Here is a 19,872-nt window from a genome sequence, read left to right on the forward strand (position 1 = left end):
CAAGACATTATGATCTGTACCTCATATTACCAATGCACCTTTCAGCAGCAAGACATTATGATCTGTACCTCCAACACATATGGTTTGTATTGCTGTGCTTTGAAAAATGTTTGAAGGACTCCATTTACATCTGACTAGGTTATGTTACAGGTCTCCACTAGGTTATGTTACAGGTCTCCACTAGGTTATGTTACAGGTCTCCACTAGGTTAGTTTTAGTTTAGTTTATTTTAGTTTATTTTATTTTTTACAGGGACAGTGCACATTAATCAACGTTTCAGTAAAAGTGCCGGTTTTAGCCAGCCGGCTAATTTTCAACCGCAGTCCCTGGGCAGGTTATTAAAAACAATTACAATATAGACAATAGCACCATCTAGACATATTACATAGCAACATAGGACAAGACAAGACATATCATACAGACAGAGCAACATAGAACAAAAAGCACCAAGACAAAATTCATGAAAGCAACAAAGTGTTTCATACCTCATATTACAACATCAGCAGCAACACATTAGCTAGGGACCATGTTCACAGGTTCTGATTGACCTTTAGCCATGTCTTCAAGCATTTTTGAAAGTCTGATATGTGGTGCAGTTATGATGTGTCTGATGGCAGCAGCAAGACATGTATTCTGTACATATTAAGCTTTCTCAGCAGAGAATGCAGATTTACTAAAGGTGCTTTTCCACTAGGGGAACTATACAGTCACCTCTCATGGCAGACCTTGTGGATCTGCTGCCATATGCACCTTTCTGGGTTTTCTGTTTAACAAAAATGCACCTTTGGAGGGGAGCCAGGCCATTAAGGATCTTGAATACAAGACATGCGTCGGTGTATTTACAAGATTTTCCCAACTCAAGAGCTCATGTTTTCTAAGGATGTGACAATGATGATGGCTATTGGGCTTCCTATCAAGCACTTTGAGAGCCTGTTTGTAGACAGACTGAATTGGTTTTATGTTGTACAGCAAGCTTGGGCCCAACTAGTCAAGCAGTATGTTAAGTGGGGGAGTATCATAGATTTGAAGTATAGTTTTGCTACCTCTGTAGTCAAACAATTTCGTATAAATCGGAAATTAGCTAGATTGAATTTAGTTATTTGAATTACCTTTTTCACATGCTTTTTAAAAGAGAGGTTGGAATCAAGTATGATGTTATGTTACAGGTCTCCACTAGGTTATGTTACAGGTCTCCACTAGGTTATGTTACAGGTCTCCACTAGGTTATGTTACAGGTCTCCACTAGATTATGTTACAGGTCTCCACTAGGTTATGTTACAGGTCTCCACTAGGTTATGTTACAGGTCTCCACTAGGTTATGTTACAGGTCTCCACTAGGTTATGTTACAGGTCTCCACAGGTTATAGGTTATGTTACAGGTCTCCACTAGGTTATGTTACAGGTCTCCACTAGGTTATGTTACAGGTCTCCACTAGGTTATGTTACAGGTCTCCACTAGGTTATGTTACACACTAGGTTATGTTACAGGTCTCCACTAGGTTATGTTACAGGTCTCCACTAGGTTATGTTACAGGTCTCCACTAGGTTATGTTACAGGTCTCCACTAGGTTATGTTACAGGTCTCCACTAGGTTATGTTACAGGTCTCCACTAGGTTATGTTACAGGTCTCCACTAGGTTATGTTACAGGTCTCCACTAGGTTATGTTACAGGTCTCCACTAGGTTATGTTACAGGTCTCCACTAGGTTATGTTACAGGTCTCCACTAGGTTATGTTACAGGTCTCCACTAGGTTATGTTACAGGTCTCCACTAGGTTATGTTACAGGTCTCCACTAGGTTATGTTACAGGTCTCCACTAGGTTATGTTACAGGTCTCCACTAGGTTATGTTACAGGTCTCCACTAGGTTATGTTACAGGTCTCCACTAGGTTATGTTACAGGTCTCCACTAGGTTATGTTACAGGTCTCCACTATTTGGTTATGTTACAGGTCTCCACTAGGTTATGTTACAGTGTCTCCACTAGGTTATGTTACAGGTCTCCACTAGGTTATGTTACAGGTCTCCACTAGGTTATGTTACATGTCTCCACTAGGTTATGTTACAGTGTCTCCACTAGGTTATGTTACAGGTCTCCACTAGGTTATGTTACAGGTCTCCACTAGGTTATGTTACAGGTCTCCCTAGGTTATGTGGGTGTGTGTGTTCCACTCTGTTATGTTACAGGTCTCCACTAGGTTATGTTACAGGTCTCCACTAGGTTATGTTACAGGTCTCCACTAGGTTATGTTACAGGTCTCCACTAGGTTATGTTACAGGTCCTCTGTGTGTGTGTCACTAGCTGGTCTCTGGTGACCCCTCCCCACTCATGTGGCCCCTTATGCTCTCAAAGACCCACCATTCAGTTTGCAGGTCTCCACTCTGTTTGTTAAGGTCTCCACTAGGTTATGTTACAGGTCTCCACTGTGGGGGTTATGTTACAGGTCTCCACTAGGTTATGTTACAGGTTTCCACTAGGTTATGTTACAGGTCTCCACTAGGTTATGTTACAGGTCTCCACAGGATTTGTGGAAATTACAGTAGGATAATTGCAGGTCGTGTGTTTGTTTATGTAGGTTATGTTACAGGTCTCCACTAGGTTATGTTACAGGTCTCAGAAACTAGGTTATGTTACAGGTCTCCACTAGGGGAGAGATATTGAAATTAATTAACAGGTCTCCAGAAAGTGAGAGAGAAAGAGGGTTATGTTACAGGTCTCCACTGGTTATGTTACAGGTCTCCACTAACCATGTTATGTTACAAATGGTCTCCACTAGGTTATGTTACAGGTCTCCACTAGGTTATGTTACAGGTGTACACTAGTGTTTCTCCACTGTGTTACAGGTCTCCACTAGGTTATGTTACAGGTCTCCAGTGGGGGTTATGTTACAGGTCTCCACTAGGTTATGTTACAGGTCTCCACTAGGTTATGTTACAGGACATTCTCCACTGGAAGGTGTGTGAGCAAAGGTCTCCACTAGGTTATGTTAGGGGGAGGTCAGTCCAGGGAAGGTTAGGACAGGTCTGTAGGGGGTTACAGGTCTCCAGGGGAGGTTATGTTACAGGTCTCCACTAGGTTATGGACAGGGAGTCTCCACTAGGTTTTGTTTGACATGTGCATGTGCATTTCTAGGAGGCAGGGTAAGGTCTCCACTAGGTTATGGTTACAGGTGGTGTAGTTATGGTTACAGGTCTCCACTAGGTTATGTTACAGGTATCCACATGTCAGTTATTTGTGTCTTTAGATTAGAACACATGTATTGTGGTAACTCTGCAGAGTTTGTGTTTGTGTGTCCCGCTCTCTGTTAGTTGAGTGCTCTTTGTGTTTGTATGTCCCGCTCTCTGTGTGTGTTGCCCTCCTGTGTGTGTGTGTGTGTGTCCCGCTCTGTTTGTGTATGTCCCGCTCTCTGTTAGTTGAGTGCTCTCTCTGTGTGTGTTGCCCTCCTGTGTGTGTGTGTGTGTCCCGCTCTGTTTGTGTATGTCCCGCTCTCTGTGTGTGTTGCCCTCCTGTGTGTGTGTGTGTGTGTGTCCCGCTCTGTTTGTGTATGTCCCGGCTCTCTGTGTGTGTTTACCCTCCTGTGTGTGTGTTTTCCCTCCTGTGTGTGTGTATGTGGGTGTGTGTGTTCCTCTCTCTGTGTGTGTGTCTCGCTCTCTCTGTGTGTTTCCCTCCTGTGTGTGTGTATGTGGGTGTGTGTGTTCCTCTCTCTGTGTGTTTCCCTCCTGTGTGTGTGTATGTGGGTGTGTGTGTTCCGCTCTGTGTGTTTTCCCTCCTGTGTGTGTGTATGTGGGTGTGTGTGTTCCGCTCTGTGTGTGTTTTCCCTCCTGTGTGTGTGTCATCCCCTGCTATCTCCTGCTGATCAGGCCTGTTATCCCCCTGGGCTGGGTTGTGGTGGTGGGGTGGCTGAACTTGGTGACCCCTCCCAGACACAGCTTCTCCTCATGTGGCCCCTGGCCAAACTCGCTCTCAAAGACCCACCATTCAGTTCTGCACCGCCGCTGCAGCTCTGTGTTTGTGTAAGTATGTGTATGAGTGAGTGAGTGTGAGTATGTGTGGGGGTGTGTGTGTGTGACAGACAGAGAGAGAAAGAGAGAGAGTGAGTGTGTGTTTTAGAGAGAGAGAGAGAGAAAGGAGAGGGAGAGAGAAGCCAGGGCAGGATTTGTGGAAATTACAGTAGGATAATTGCTTGTGCGTGTGTTTGTTTATGTGTTAGCTGGGGGCAGGAGTAGATCCGTGTGTGTATTAGAGCTGTGTGGCAGAAATATAGACAGTACTGTTACTGAGGGATCCTCTAACCTGAGATTAAACAGAGGGACAGAGAGAGATATTGAAATTGAATTAAGAGTCCCTGTAGAAAGAGAGGAAAACCTGAGAGAGAAAGTGAGAGAGTCAAACCTGTCCCTGAGAGAAAGAGAGAGAAAGATTAAAGAGAGAGTTGCCCTCTAACCTGGTTGTGAGGTCAGGGGTCACTCACCAACCATTAAACAGAAATTCTAACCTGTCCCCAAATGGGACAAACACCCAATTGAGACTCCGCATGCAGAATTCTGTCAAAATGTACTCTGTGTTTCTGTGTGTGTTTGTGTTTGTGTGTGTGTGTGTGTGTAAAGTGAAACTGAGTGGGGGATGATGGGCTGAGAGGGGGGTTCATAAACAGTGGGGCTGCAAGGTCCATAGCGATTGGGAGGTGCTGGCCAGGGGGGCTAGAGGGCAGTGGCCGGAGGGAGGTAGTGGGGTGGAGGGGTCAGGGTGAGCATCTGGATTGGATTGTAGACATTCCTGTGGAAGAGTGTGTGAGCAAAGGTCACAGGAGGGAGAGGACACTGGGAGAGTGTGTAGTGTGGTGGGGAGGGGGAGGACAGTGTAGGGAAGGGGGAGGACAGTGTGTGTGTGGGGGGGCGCATGTCGGGGGAGGGGGAGGGAAGACAGTGTGGTGGGGAGGGGGAGGGAGGGAGGAGGGAGGACAGTGTGTGTTTTGTTTGAGTGTGCATGTGCATGTGCATTTCTAGGAGGCAGGGTAAGGCAGTGTAGTTATGGGTAAGGTGGTGTAGTTATGGGTAAGGCAGTGTAGTTATGGGTAAAGCAGTGTAGTTATGGGTAAGGCAGTGTAGTTATGGGTAAGGAAGTGTAGTTTTGGGTAAAGCGGTGTGATTATGGGCAAGGCAGTGTAGTTATGGGTAAGGCAGTGTAGTTATGGGTAAGGCAGTGTAGTTATGGGTAAGGCAGTGTAGTTATGGGTAAGGCAGTGTAGTTATGGGTAAGGCAGTGTAGTTATGGGTAAGCCGGTCATCCTCTAACCTGTCCCTGTATTAAACAGAGGTCATCCTCTAACCTGTCCCTGTATTAAACAGAGGTCAGTTACCTGGGTAAAACAGTGTCAGTTAACCTGTGGGTATTAAACAGAGGTCAGTCTAACCTGGGTATTAAACAGAGGTCATCCTCTAACCTGTCCCTGTATTAAACAGAGGTCATCCTCTAACCTGTCCCTGTATTAAACAGAGGTCATCCTCTAACCTGTCCCTAAACAGGTAAACAGAGGTCATCCTCTAACCTGTCCCTGTATTAAACAGAGGTCATCCTCTAACCTGTCCCTGTATTAAACAGAGGTCATCCTCTAACCTGTCCCTGTATTAAACAGAGGTCATCCTCTAACCTGTCCCTGTATTAAACAGAGGTCATCCTCTAACCTGTCCCTGTATTAAACAGAGGTCATCCTCTAACCTGTCCCTGTATTAAACAGAGGTCATCCTCTAACCTGTCCCTGTATTAAACAGAGGTCATCTTCTAACCTGTCCCTGTATTAAACAGAGGTCATCCTCTAACCTGTCCCTGTATTAAACAGAGGTCATCCTCTAACCTGTCCCTGTATTAAACAGAGGTCATCCTCTAACCTGTCCCTGTATTAAACAGAGGTCATCCTCTAACCTGTCCCTGTATTAAACAGAGGTCATCCTCTAACCTGTCCCTGTATTAAACAGAGGTCATCTTCTAACCTGTCCCTGTATTAAACAGAGGTCATCTTCTAACCTGTCCCTGTATTAAACAGAGGTCATCTTCTAACCTGTCCCTGTATTAAACAGAGGTCATCCTCTAACCTGTCCCTGTATTAAACAGAGGTCATCTTCTAACCTGTCCCTGTATTAAACAGAGGTCATCCTCTAACCTGTCCCTGTATTAAACAGAGGTCATCCTCTAACCTGTCCCTGTATTAAACAGAGGTCATCCTCTAACCTGTCCCTGTATTAAACAGAGGTCATCCTCTAACCTGTCCCTGTATTAAACAGAGGTCATCCTCTAACCTGTCCCTGTATTAAACAGAGGTCATCCTCTAACCTGTCCCTGTATTAAACAGAGGTCATCCTCTAACCTGTCCCTGTATTAAACAGAGGTCATCTTCTAACCTGTCCCTGTATTAAACAGAGGTCATAACCTGTCCCTGTATTAAAACCTGTCCCTGTATTAAACAGAGGTCATCCTCTAACCTGTCCCTGTATTAAACAGAGGTCATCCTCTAACCTGTCCCTGTATTAAACAGAGGTCATCCTCTAACCTGTCCCTGTATTAAACAGAGGTCATCTTCTAACCTGTCCCTGTATTAAACAGAGGTCATCTTCTAACCTGTCCCTGTATTAAACAGAGGTCATCTTCTAACCTGTCCCTGTATTAAACAGAGGTCATCTTCTAACCTGTCCCTGTATTAAACAGAGGTCATCCTCTAACCTGTCCCTGTATTAAACAGAGGTCATCCTCTAACCTGTCCCTGTATTAAACAGAGGTCATCCTCTAACCTGTCCCTGTATTAAACAGAGGTCATCTTCTAACCTGTCCCTGTATTAAACAGAGGTCATCTTCTAACCTGTCCCTGTATTAAACAGAGGTCATCTTCTAACCTGTCCCTGTATTAAACAGAGGTCATCTTCTAACCTGTCCCTGTATTAAACAGAGGTCATCTTCTAACCTGTCCCTGTATTAAACAGAGGTCATCTTCTAACCTGTCCCTGTATTAAACAGAGGTCATCCTCTAACCTGTCCCTGTATTAAACAGAGGTCATCTTCTAACCTGTCCCTGTATTAAACAGAGGTCATCTTCTAACCTGTCCCTGTATTAAACAGAGGTCATCCTCTAACATGTCCCTGTATTAAACAGAGGTCATCCTCTAACCTGTCCCTGTATTAAACAGAGGTCATCCTCTAACCTGTCCCTGTATTAAACAGAGGTCATCCTCTAACCTGTCCCTGTATTAAACAGAGGTCATCCTCTAACCTGTCCCTGTATTAAACAGAGGTCATCCTCTAACCTGTCCCTGTATTAAACAGAGGTCATCTTCTAACCTGTCCCTATATTAAACAGAGGTCATCCTCTAACCTGTCCCTGTATTAAACAGAGGTCATCTTCTAACCTGTCCCTGTATTAAACAGAGGTCATCTTCTAACCTGAACACCTTCTAACCTAAACAGAGCCATTACTTAACCACACCTTTACTGACTCGCTCTGTTCATTGGTCATCACATTATTACAAGTTGTTAAAAACACTGAATTACTTTGCTGTTACAGTATAAATCATTGGCATCGACCATACCAGTCATTTACCGGTAATATTATATGAAATAAGTGTATTTGATATTAACACCCACATTCAATTATTATTTTATTTAACCTTTATTTAACTAGGCAATTCTTATTTTCAACGACGGTCTAGGAACAGTGGGTTAACTGCCTTGTTCAGGGGCAGAATGACACATTTTTACCTTGTCAACTCTGGGATTCCATCTTGCAACCTTCTGGTTACTGACCCATCGCTCTAACCACTATCTCTGTGCAGGTCGGAAGTCTGTGGGAATAGTGCCATTGCACTCTCTCCAAGTAAGATTGGCTGAATACTAGGGCTGGCCACTCTCTCCAAGTATGATTGGCTGAATACTAGGGCTGGCCACTCTCTCCAAGTAAGATTGGCTGAATACTAGGGCTGGCCACTCTCTCCAAGTATGATTGGCTGAATACTAGGGCTGGCCACTCTCTCCAAGTATGATTGGCTGAATACTAGGGCTGGCCACTCTCTCCATGTATGATTGGCTGATTGGCAAGTATGATTGGCTGAATACTAGGGCTGGCCACTCTCTCCAAGTATGATTGGCTGAATACTAGGGCTGGCCACTCTCTCCAAGTATGATTGGCTGAATACTAGGGCTGGCCACTCTCTCCAAGTATGATTGGCTGAATACTAGGGCTGGCCACTCTCTCCAAGTATGATTGGCTGAATACTAGGGCTGGCCACTCTCTCCAAGTATGATTGGCTGAATACTAGGGCTGGCCACTCTCAAGTATGATTGGCTGAATACAGGGCTGGCCACTCTCTCCATGATTGGCTGAATACTAGGGCTGGCCACTCTCTCCAAGTATGATTGGCTGAATACTAGGGCTGGCCACTCTCTCCAAGTATGATTGGCTGAATACTAGGGCTGGCCACTCTCTCCAAGTATGATTGGCTGAATACTAGGGCTGGCCACTCTCTCCATGTATGATTGGCTGAATACTAGGGCTGGCCACTCTCTCCAAGTATGATTGGCTGAATACTAGGGCTGGCCATTTCCAGGGACCTCACAATATGATATTTTCACGATACTTTGGTGCTGATACAATATGTATTGTGATTTGATACTGTGATTTTGTGATTGGATGTTCCAAACATATTGCTCACTATGTCTGCTGCAGAGAGACAGAGAGAGACATGAGAAAATGACTTCTGATCAGTCATGGAAATAAAGTGCTGAAAACAAATTGTGTCCCTATTTCAAAAGAAGACAGTGAACAAGTTATGAATGAGTTTTGGTCCAGGCAGGTACGGCCACCTAGAGCAAAATAATATTACCACATTGTCAAAACAATACGATGTATTACCCCAAATAATATCCCAATATGGAAGTGTAGAAATGTTTCCCATCATCACTACTGAATACCTGACCTTCTCTGATTGGTTGTCTGTGCAGGTGGGAGATCCGTGGGCTGCAGCCATGCTGTCCCTGGACGAGCCATTGGACCTAATGCTCCCCCGGGGGTGTGTCAACGGGCGGGACAGGGGTGCACGGCCACCCCCCACCCTCACGCTCTCTCCGATACCCTTCAAGCGCTCCCGGCAGCTCCGCATGGCTGATGATGGCACAGCCGTCATAGTGCCCGCCTCCCCGGCCTCGCCACACACAGGTGGGTGACACACGCACACACACACACACACACACACACACACACACACACACACACACACACACACACACACACACACACACACACACACACACACAAAGAGAAGAGTGGGTGAACCCATAGCTGTAACACACTGCCAATCAAATCACACACCCACAGGTGTTATGTACTCTGACCGACCTCACCCTTCCACAGGTGTGTTGGTGGTCTCCCGGGAGAGGCCAGAGACACCCCCCACCCCGCCAGCCGTGGACCTCAGTACGTCCCCCTCCTCCCGCCACACCTCCAGCTCCCCAGAGATGACCAACGGAAACGGGGTCTCCCACCACATCATTGCAGGGGTGAGTAGAAACCATCTGACAGTACGGACACTTCTGAAATGTCCTATTCCATTGTGTGAGAAGAGAGGGGAGACACAGGATGAGAGAGAGGAGGAGGAGGAAGAGGAAGAGAGAGAGATGCTTCCCAGCCAATCCCAGCTGTATCAGTTAGAGCTGATATCATGTCACATCGGCGAGGAAGCACGACACAAAGAGTCAGGAACACAGCGACAACAAGAGGTCTCACACACGCACACGCACACACACTATAAACTATGTCACAGGTCAGTAAGTGCTGAGTGACTGGATGGGTATTTAAATAATTAAAAGACAATCAGTCATCTGTGGCAAGAGACAAGAAAAGAGGGAGGGAGAGAGGGAGGGAGGGAGGGAGGGAGGGAGGGAGGGAGAGAGAGGAGAGAGAGAGAGAGAGAGAGAGAGAGAGAGGAGAGGTTGAGGGGGACGGCGTGTGACAGAGAACAACCCACTAGAGAGGTGGCCACCCCCACAGAGAAGCCAGCAGAACAGCCCACCTCAGCACCCGACAAAAGTCTCGACACCACAGCAGAACAGTCCACACCAGACCCTGACCATAGAGTCGACATCGCAGCAGAACAGACAAATGAAGAACCCCAAGCCCAGCGGCTCTCACCCCCTCTGAGCACCCCCCCTGTCAGCCACCCTGATAGCCCTTCTGACAACCCCCCCACACCCACTGAGGACAAACACAAAACACAGATTGTACTACTTATGGACTCAAATGGGAAATATATAGAAGAAAAAAAACGTTTTCCCAAACACAGTGTGTCTAAACTCTGGTGTCCAAACACCCAGTGCGCCCTCGACCTTCTGTCTGAGGACCAACTAGGCTCACCCAGCCACATAATAATACACACAGGCACAAACGACCTGAGAGCACAGCAGGAAAGGGTGGCAACAGCACTGAAGGGAGAGATTGAAAAGGCTTCTTCTACTTTCCCCAACACACAAGTGGTTATCTCCACCCTGCTACCACGAAAAGACTTCCACCCTGCCACAATACAGCGGGTAAACGCAAGTATTTCTCGTGACTGTGCCTCAAAACCAAATGTTTTCCTGGCCCACCACTCCACCCTGGACTTGAACAGCCTCTATGACCAGGTCCACCTCCACAAGGCAGCAGTGCCCACCTTTGCCCGAACTCTAAAGGACATCGCTCTCAAACGTATCCCCAACACTTCACACAGGAGCAACAGATCAATAGACACCCCACCCAGACCAGCGAGACACCCTCCCAGACCCGCGAGACACCCTCCCAGACCAGCGAGACACCCCACCCAGACCAGCGAGACACCCTCCCAGACCCAGCAGGACTCCCCTGGACCTACTTTTTAAAATTTTTATTTCACCTTTATTTAACCAGGTAGGCTAGTTGAGAACAGGTTCTCATTTGCAACTGCGACCTGGCCAAGATAAAGCATAGCAGTGTGAACAGACAACACAGAGTTACACATGGAGTAAACAATTAACAAGTCCATAATACAGTAGAAAAAAAGGGGCAGTCTATATACAATGTGTGCAAAAGGCATGAGGAGGTAGGCGAATAATTACAATTTTGCAGATTAACACTGGAGTGATAAATGATCAGATGGTCATGTACAGGTAGAGATATTGGTGTGCAAAAGAGCAGAAAAGTAAATAAATAAAAACAGTATAAAAACAGTATGGGAATGAGGTAGGTGAAAATGGGTGGGCTATTTACCAATAGACTATGTACAGCTGCAGCGATCGGTTAGCTGCTCAGATAGCTGATGTTTGAAGTTGGTGAGGGAGATAAAAGTCTCCAACTTCAGCGATTTTTGCAGTTCGTTCCAGTCACAGGCAGCAGAGTACTGGAACGAAAGGTGGCCAAATGAGGTGTTGGCTTTAGGGATGATCAGTGAGATACACCTGCTGGAGCGCGTGCTACGGATGGGTGTTGCCATCGTGTCCAGTGAACTGAGATAAGCTTTACCTAGCATGGACTTGTAGATGACCTGGAGCCAGTGGGTCTGGCAACGAATAGGTAGCGAGGGCCAGCCGACTAGAGCATATAAGTCGCAGTGGTGGGTGGTATAAGGTGCTTTAGTGACAAAACGGATGGCACTGTGATAGTGGATGCCATCCGTTTTGTCACTAAAGCACTGAGTAGAGTGTTGGAAGCCATTTTGTAGATGACATCGCCAAAGTCGAGGATCGGTAGGATTTTTTTTATATATTTTTTTTTACCTTTATTTAACCAGGCAAGTCAGTTAAGAACACATTCTTATTTTCAATGACGGCCTGGGAACTGCCTGTTCAGGGGCAGAACGACAGATTTGTACCTTGTCAGCTCGGGGGTTTGAACTCACAACCTTCTGGTTACTAGTCCAACACTCTAACCACTAGGCTACGCTGCCGCCCCAGGATAGTCAGTTTTACAACTTGGCGGCGTGAATGAAGTAGGCTTTGTTGCGGAATAGAAAGCCGACTCTTGATTTGATTTTCGATTGGAGATGTTTGATATGAGTCTGGAAGGAGAGTTTGCAGTCTAGCCAGACACCTAGGTACTTATAGATGTCCACATATTCAAGGTCGGAACCATCCAGTGTGGTGATGCTAGTCGGGCATGCGGGTGCAGGCAGCGATCGGTTGAAAAGCATGCATTTGGTTTTACTGGCGTTTAAGAGCAGTTGGAGGCCACGGAAGGAGTGCTGTATGGCATTGAAGCTCGTTTGGAGGTTAGATAGCACAGTGTCCAATGACGGGCCGAAAGTATATAGAATGGTGTCGTCTGCGTAGAGGTGGATCAGGGAATCGCCCGCAGCAAGAGCAACATAATTGATATATACAGAGAAAAGAGTCGGCCCGAGAATTGAACCCTGTGGCACCCCCATAGAGACTGCCAGAGGACTGGACAGCATGCCCTCCGATTTGACACACTGAACTCTGTCTGCAAAGTAATTGGTGAACCAGGCAAGGCAGTCATCCGAAAAACCGAGGCTACTGAGTCTGCCGATGAGTACTATGGTGATTGAGACTATGGTGATTGACAGAGTCGAAAGCCTCGGCAAGGTCGATGAAGACGGCTGCACAGTACTGTCTTTTATCGATGGCGGTTATGATATCGTTTAGTACCTTGAGTGTGGCTGAGGTGCACCCGTGACCGGCTCGGAAACCAGATTGCACAGCGGAGAAGGTACGGTGGGATTCGAGATGGTCAGTGACCTGTTTGTTGACTTGGCTTTCGAAGACCTTAGATAGGCAGGGCAGGATGGATATAGGTCTATAACAGTTTGGGTCCAGGGTGTCTCCCCCTTTGAAGAGGGGGATGACTGCGGCAGCTTTCCAATCCTTGGGGATCTCAGACGATATGAAAGAGAGGTTGAACAGGCTGGTAATAGGGGTTGCGACAATGGCGGCGGATAGTTTCAGAAATAGAGGGTCCAGATTGTCACGCCCAGCTGATTTGTACGGGTCCAGGTTTTGCAGCTCTTTCAGAACATCTGCTATCTGGATTTGGGTAAAGGAGAACCTGGAGAGGCTTGGGCGAGGAGCTGGGGGGGGAGCTGTTGGCCGAGGTTGGAGTAGCCAGGCGGAAGGCATGGCCAGCCGTTGAGAAATGCTTATTGAAGTTTTCGATAATCATGGATTTATCGGTGGAGACCGTGTTACCTAGCCTCAGTGCAGTGGGCAGCTGGGAGGAGGTGCTCTTGGTCTCCATGGACTTCACAGTGTCCCAGAACTTTTTGGAGTTGGAGCTACAGGATGCAAACTTCTGCCTGAAGAAGCTGGCCTTCGCTTTCCTGACTGACTGCGTGTATTGGTTCCTGACTTCCCTGAACAGTTGCATATCACGGGGACTATTCGATGCTATTGCAGTCCGCCACAGGATGTTTTTGTGCTGGTCGAGGGCAGTCAGGTCTGGAGTGAACCAAGGGCTGTATCTGTTCTTAGTTCTGAATTTTTTGAATGGCGCATGCTTATCTAAAATGGTGAGGAAGTTACTTTTAAAGAATGACCAGGCATCCTCAACTGACGGGATGAGGTCAATGTCCTTCCAGGATACCCGGGCCAGGTCGATTAGAAAGGCCTGCTCACAGAAGTGTTTTAGGGAGCGTTTGACAGTGATGAGGGGTGGTTGTTTGACTGCGGCTCCGTGGCGGATACAGGCAATGAGGCAGTGATCGCTGAGATCCTGGTTGAAGACAGCGGAGGTGTATTTGGAGGGCCAGTTGGTCAGGATGACGTCTATGAGGGTGCCCTTGTTTACAGAGTTAGGGTTGTACCTGGTGGGTTCGTTGATGATTTGAGTGAGATTGAGGGCATCTAGCTTAGATTGTAGGACTGCACATAGAGGACCCACGCCAAGAGGAATTACATCCAGACCACAGCACCCCCAGACACATCCACACCCCCACCCCAACCAATCAACACCCCCCCACGTCAACCATGCCCACACCCCATTTAGGCCCCCTCAGATCAGACCTATGCCACTCCTGCCCACCCCATGCACCCCACCCCCGCAAAGAGGGCCTCAACATGGAAGCCACACATACGCCCAGGTAGTGAGCGGGCAAACAGTCCCAACCCCCACTCTCACACTCGCCCAAGCCAATAGCATGTACCAGATGCTCAGCAGGCTCTGCTCACACTTACTGGCCTGAGGACAAACCATGACCAACAACATTGGACACTCTATGGAACAAAAAGCCTTCACTATATCATCCTGGAATATCCAAGGCCTGAGGTCATCTGCCTTTGGTCTAAAGAGCAGAAACCCGGACTTCACCAAAGAAATCGGTAATACGGATATTGTCATCCTGCAAGAAACCTGGTATAGAGGAGACAGACCCACTGGTTGCCCTCTAGGTTACAGAGAGCTGGTAGTCCCATCCACCAAACTACCAGGTGTGAAACAGGGAAGGGACTCAGGGGGTATGCTAATTTGGTATAGAGCAGACCTAACTCACTCCATTAAATTAATCAAAACAGGAACATTCTACATTTGGCTAGAAATTCAAAAGGAAATTATCCTAACAGAGAAAAATGTCCTCCTGTGTGCTACCTATATCCCCCCACTAGAATCCCCATACTTTAATGAAGACAGCTTCTCCATCCTGGAGGGGGAAATCAATCATTTCCAGGCCCAGGGACATGTACTAGTCTGTGGCGACCTAAATGCCAGAACCGGACAAGAACCTGACACCCTCAGCACAAAGGGGGACAAACACCTGCCTGGAAGTGACAGCATTCCCTCCCACATATGCCCCCCTAGGCACAACTATGACAACATAACCAACAAAAACGGGTCACAACTCCTGCAGCTCTGTCGCACGCTGGGTATGTACATAGTCAATGGTAGGCTTCGAGGGGACTCCTATGGTAGGTACACCTATAGCTCATCTCTTGGCAGTAGTACTGTAGACTACTTTATCACTGACCTCAACCCAGAGTCTCTCAGAGCGTTCACAGTCAGCCCACTAACACCCCTATCAGACCACAGCAAAATCACAGTCTACTTAAACAGAGCAATACTCAATCATGAGGCATCAAAGCCAAAGGAACTGAGTAACATTAAGAAATGCTATAGATGGAAGGAATGCAGTTTGGAAACCTACCAAAAACAATTAGGCAACAACAAATTCCTTTTTAAAACGTTAATTTACCATTTACATTTAGACAATTTCCTGTGCATACACCTTATGACAAAACAGTGCATCCACTGTAATAGTGAAGGTGTAAACTTGGCAGTAGAAAATCTTAACAGTATATTTGACCTCTCAGCTTCCCTATCAAATCTAAAAATCTCAAATAGAAAACCGAAGAAAATTAACAATAATGACAAATGGTTTGACGAAGAATGCAAAAATCTAAGAAAGAAATTGAGAATCCTGTCCAACCAAAAACATAGAGACCCGGAAAACCTGAGTCTACGCCTTCACTATGGTGAATCACTAAAACAATACAGAAATACACTACGGAAAAAGAAGGAACAGCATGTCAGAAATCAGCTCAATGTAATGGAAGAATCCATAGACTCTAACCACTTCTGGGAAAATTGGAAAACACTAAACAAACAACAACACAAAGAATTATCTATCCAAAATGGAGATGTATGGGTAAACCACTTCTCCAATCTTTTTGGCTCTATAACAAAAAATAAAGAGCAAAAACATATACATGATCAAATACAGATCTTAGAATCAACTATTAAAGACTACCAGAACCCACTGGATTATCCAATTACATTGAATGAGTTACAGGACAAAATAAAAACCCTCCAACCCAAAAAGGCCTGTGGTGTTGATGGTATCCTCAATGAAATGATCAAATATACAGACAACAAATTCCAATTGGCTATACTAAAACTCTTTAACATCATCCTTAGCTCTGGCGTCTTCCCCAATATTTGGAACCAAGGACTGATCAGCCCAATCCACAAAAGTGGAGACAAATTTGACCCCAATAACTACCGTGGAATATGCGTCAACAGTAACCTTGGGAAAATCCTCTGCATTATCATTAACAGCAGACTCGTACATTTCCTCAATGAAAACAATATACTGAGCAAATGTCAAATTGGCTTTTTACCAAATTACCGTACAACAGACCATGTACTCACCCTGCACACCCTAATTGACAACCAAACAAACCAAAACAAAGGCAAAGTCTTCTCATGCTTTGTTGATTTCAAAAAAGCCTTTGACTCAATTTGGCATGAGGGTCTGCTATACAAACTGATGGAAAGTGGTGTTGGGGGTAAAACATACGACATTATAAAATCCATGTACACAAACAACAAGTGTGCGGTTAAAATTGGCAAAAAACACACACATTTCTTCACACAGGGTCATGGGGTGAGACAGGGATGCAGCTTAAGCCCCACCCTCTTCAACATATATATCAACGAATTGGCGCGGGCACTAGAAAAGTCTGCAGCACCCGGCCTCACCCTACCAGAATCCGAAGTCAAATGTCTGCTGTTTGCTGATGATCTGGTGCTTCTGTCACCAACCAAGGAGGGCCTACAGCAGCACCTAGATCTTATGCACAGATTCTGTCAGACCTGGGCCCTAACAGTAAATCTCAGTAAGACCAAAATAATGGTGTTCCAAAAAAGGTCCAGTCACCAGGACCACAAATACAAATTCCATCTAGCACACAAAAAACTATACATACCTTGGCCTAAACATCAGCGCCACAGGTAACTTCCACAAAGCTGTGATCGATCTGAGAGACAAGGCAAGAAGGGCATTCTATGCCATCAAAGGAACATACATTTCAACATACCAATTAGGATTTGGCTAAAAATACTTGAATCAGTCATAGAGCCCATTGCCCTTTATGGTTGTGAGGTCTGGGGTCCGCTCACCAACCAAGACTTCACAAAATGGGACAAACACCAAATTGAGACTCTGCACGCAGAATTCTGCAAAAATATCCTCCGTGTACAACGTAGAACACCAAATAATGCATGCAGAGCAGAATTAGGCCGATACCCACTAATTATCAAAATCCAGAAAAGAGCCGTTAAATTCTATAACCACTTAAAAGGAAGCGATTCCCAAACCTTCCACAACAAAGCCATCACCTACAGAGAGATGAACCTGGAGAAGAGTCCCCTAAGCAAGCTGGTCCTGGGGCTCTGTTCACAAACACAAACACACCCTACAGAGCCCCAGGACAGCAGCACAATTGGACCCAACCAAATCATGAGAAAACAAAAAGATAATTACTTGACACATTGGAAAGAATTAACAAAAAAACAGAGCAAACTGGAATGCTATTTGGCCCTACACAGAGAGTACACAGCGGCAGAATACCTGACCACTGTGACTGACCCAAAATTAAGGAAAGCTTTGACTATGTACAGACTCAGTGAGCATAGCCTTGCTATTGAGAAAGGCCGCCGTAGGCAGACATGGCTCTCAAGCGAAGACAGGCTATGTGCTCACTGCCTACAAGATGAGGTGGAAACTGAGCTGCACTTCCTAACCTCCTGCCCAATGTATGACCATATTAGAGAGACATATTTCCCTCAGATTACACAGATCCACAAAGAATTCGAAAACAAATCCAATTTTGATAAACTCCCATATCTACTGGGTTAAATTCCACAGTGTGCCATCACAGCAGCAAGATTTGTGAACTGTTGCCACGAGAAAAGGGCAACCAGTGAAGAACACACACCATTGTAAATACAACCCATATTTATGCTTATTTATTTTATCTTGTGTCCTTTACCATTTGTACATTGTTAAAAACTGTATATATATAATATGACATTTGTAATGTCTTTATTGTTTTCAAACTTCTGTATGTGTAATGTTTACTGTTAATTTTGTATGGTTTATTTCACTTTATATACTCACTTTATATATTATCTACCTCACTTGCTTTGGCAATGTTAACACATGTTTCCCATGCCAATAAAGCCCTTGAATTGAATTGAATTGAGAGAGAGAGAGAGAGAAAGAGAGATGACTACAACTGAACCACAATCCTCTCGCTGTCTAACAGGCTCCAGCTATGTCACAAATGTGTATGTGACAAATCTCATAAAATGAGACCAATTCCCGGTACTCAGCTGTGCTTCTGCATTCATCAGTGTGTGTGTGTCTGAATGTGTGTGTTTGTGTCTGTGTGCGTGCGTGTGTCTATGTTTTGGCAGCTGTGTGTGTGCATGCATTTATGTATCTGTGTGTGTGCACGGTTGTACAGTATGAGTGTGTGTGTGCCCATGTCTGTGGGAGTGCTTGTCTGGGACTCAGTGTGAAGCAGATAGAGGCTGAATGACCACAGACAGCAGATCTCAATACAATTGGGAGCGAATTGAGTTAGATGGCGTGAGGTCTGCATGGCTGTACCTCGCTGTAAATCTGATTACACACACACACACACACACACACACACACACACACACACACACACACACACACACACACACACACACACACACACACACACACACACACACACACACACACACACACACACACACACACACACACACACACACACACACACACACACACACACACACACACACACACACACACACACACACACACACACACACAATGCCCGAGGCCACTGAGTGCAAGTAACAGAGAGGGAGAGAGGAGCTTGTTATACGGAACACAAGACACATTATGTGTTTGATCAACAGTGACCCCCCCCCTCCAGCACAACCTGATTCCCTTATGTGAAGTGTGACAGGGGTGTTAGGAGCTGCTCTGTGCCCCTAATGTTGCTTATGTGCTGCTGGTCCTAACCAGGCTGAGTCAGAGGACAGGGCCTGAGACAGATGACTCTCATTACAGACCATGCCAAATATGAAAGTTCACACCACAGAGTGGCAGCAGAGGGACAGGAGAAGAGAAGGAGAGGGACAGGAGAAGAAGAGGGACAGGAGAAGGGACAGGAGAGGAGAGGGACAGGAGAAGGAGAGGGACAGGAGAAGGAGAGGGACAGGAGAGAGGGACAGGAGAAGGAGAGGGACAGGAGAAGGAGAGGGACAGGAGAAGGAGAGGGACAGGAGAGGGACAGGAGAAGGAGAGGGACAGGAGAAGGAGAGGGAGGAGAGGGACAGGAGAAGGAGAGGGACAGGAGAGGAGAGGGACAGGAGAGGGACAGGAGAGGGGACAGAGAGGAGAGGAGAGGGACAGGGAGGAGAGGAGAGGGACAGGAGAGGGACAGGAGAGGAGAGGGACAGGAGAAGGAGAGGGAAAGGAGAGGGACAGGAGAAGGAGAGGGACAGGAGAGGAGAGGGACAGGAGAAGGAGAGGGACAGGAGAGGAGAGGGGAGGAGAGGGACAGGAGAAGGAGAGGGACAGGGACAGGAGAGGAGAGGGACAGAGGAGGAGAGGGACAGGAGCAGGAGAGGGACAGGAGAGGAGAGGGACAGGAGAGGAGAGGGACAGGAGAGGGAGAGGAGAGGGACAGGAGAGGAGAGGGACAGGAGAAGGAGAGGGACAGGAGAGGAGAGGGACAGGAGAAGGAGAGGGACAGGAGAGGAAAATGGTGAGGGACAGGAGAATAATAAAAGGGAAAATGGTGAAAATAATTAAAGCAGAGGGAACAGATCTTGCGTGTGTGTGTGTGTATGTGTGTATGTGTGTGTGTGTGTGTGTGTGCATGTGCATGTTTGATGGAGTAAGACAGACATTCTAACCTCTAATCCTCCTCCATCCTCTTGATCCTCTTCCTCCTCTCTCTCAGGACTCAGCTCACATCCATTATGTGGAGAGCAGAGCCTCCTCGCAGGCCTTCCAGTTCTTCGTGCCGATTGGTGCTGGGGCCGGACTCCACCTGCCGTCATCCATGTTCATTGGCCAGCCCAACGACAAGCGG

General features: G+C 46.5%; 1 protein-coding gene and 1 long non-coding RNA gene across 6 annotated transcripts in view; both read left to right on the forward strand.

Moving 5' to 3' along the window:
• The window catches only part of LOC118379862 (zinc finger protein GLIS2-like), a 33,730-nt gene that overhangs the window by 10,139 nt on the left and 3,719 nt on the right, over positions 1–19,872 (forward strand). The window contains 3 exon segments of the mRNA XM_052519551.1: positions 8,986–9,199; positions 9,395–9,540; positions 19,741–19,872. The exon segment at positions 19,741–19,872 is cut by the window's right edge and continues 51 nt beyond it. Of these exon segments, the coding sequence (XP_052375511.1) occupies positions 8,986–9,199; positions 9,395–9,540; positions 19,741–19,872 (492 nt within the window).
• Positions 14–2,282, forward strand: LOC127930138 (uncharacterized). 5 transcript variants are annotated; one of them, XR_008136936.1, is made up of 3 exons: positions 14–184; positions 1,477–1,925; positions 2,187–2,282. It is a non-coding gene; the product is annotated as an uncharacterized LOC127930138 (long non-coding RNA). The 5 variants fall into 5 exon arrangements; XR_008136939.1 differs by lacking the exon at positions 14–184 and adding an exon at positions 1,251–1,292; XR_008136937.1 differs by lacking the exon at positions 14–184 and adding an exon at positions 1,256–1,315.

Source organism: Oncorhynchus keta, chromosome 5 (assembly GCF_023373465.1).
Source record: "Oncorhynchus keta strain PuntledgeMale-10-30-2019 chromosome 5, Oket_V2, whole genome shotgun sequence".
NCBI classification, from domain to species: domain Eukaryota; kingdom Metazoa; phylum Chordata; class Actinopteri; order Salmoniformes; family Salmonidae; genus Oncorhynchus; species Oncorhynchus keta.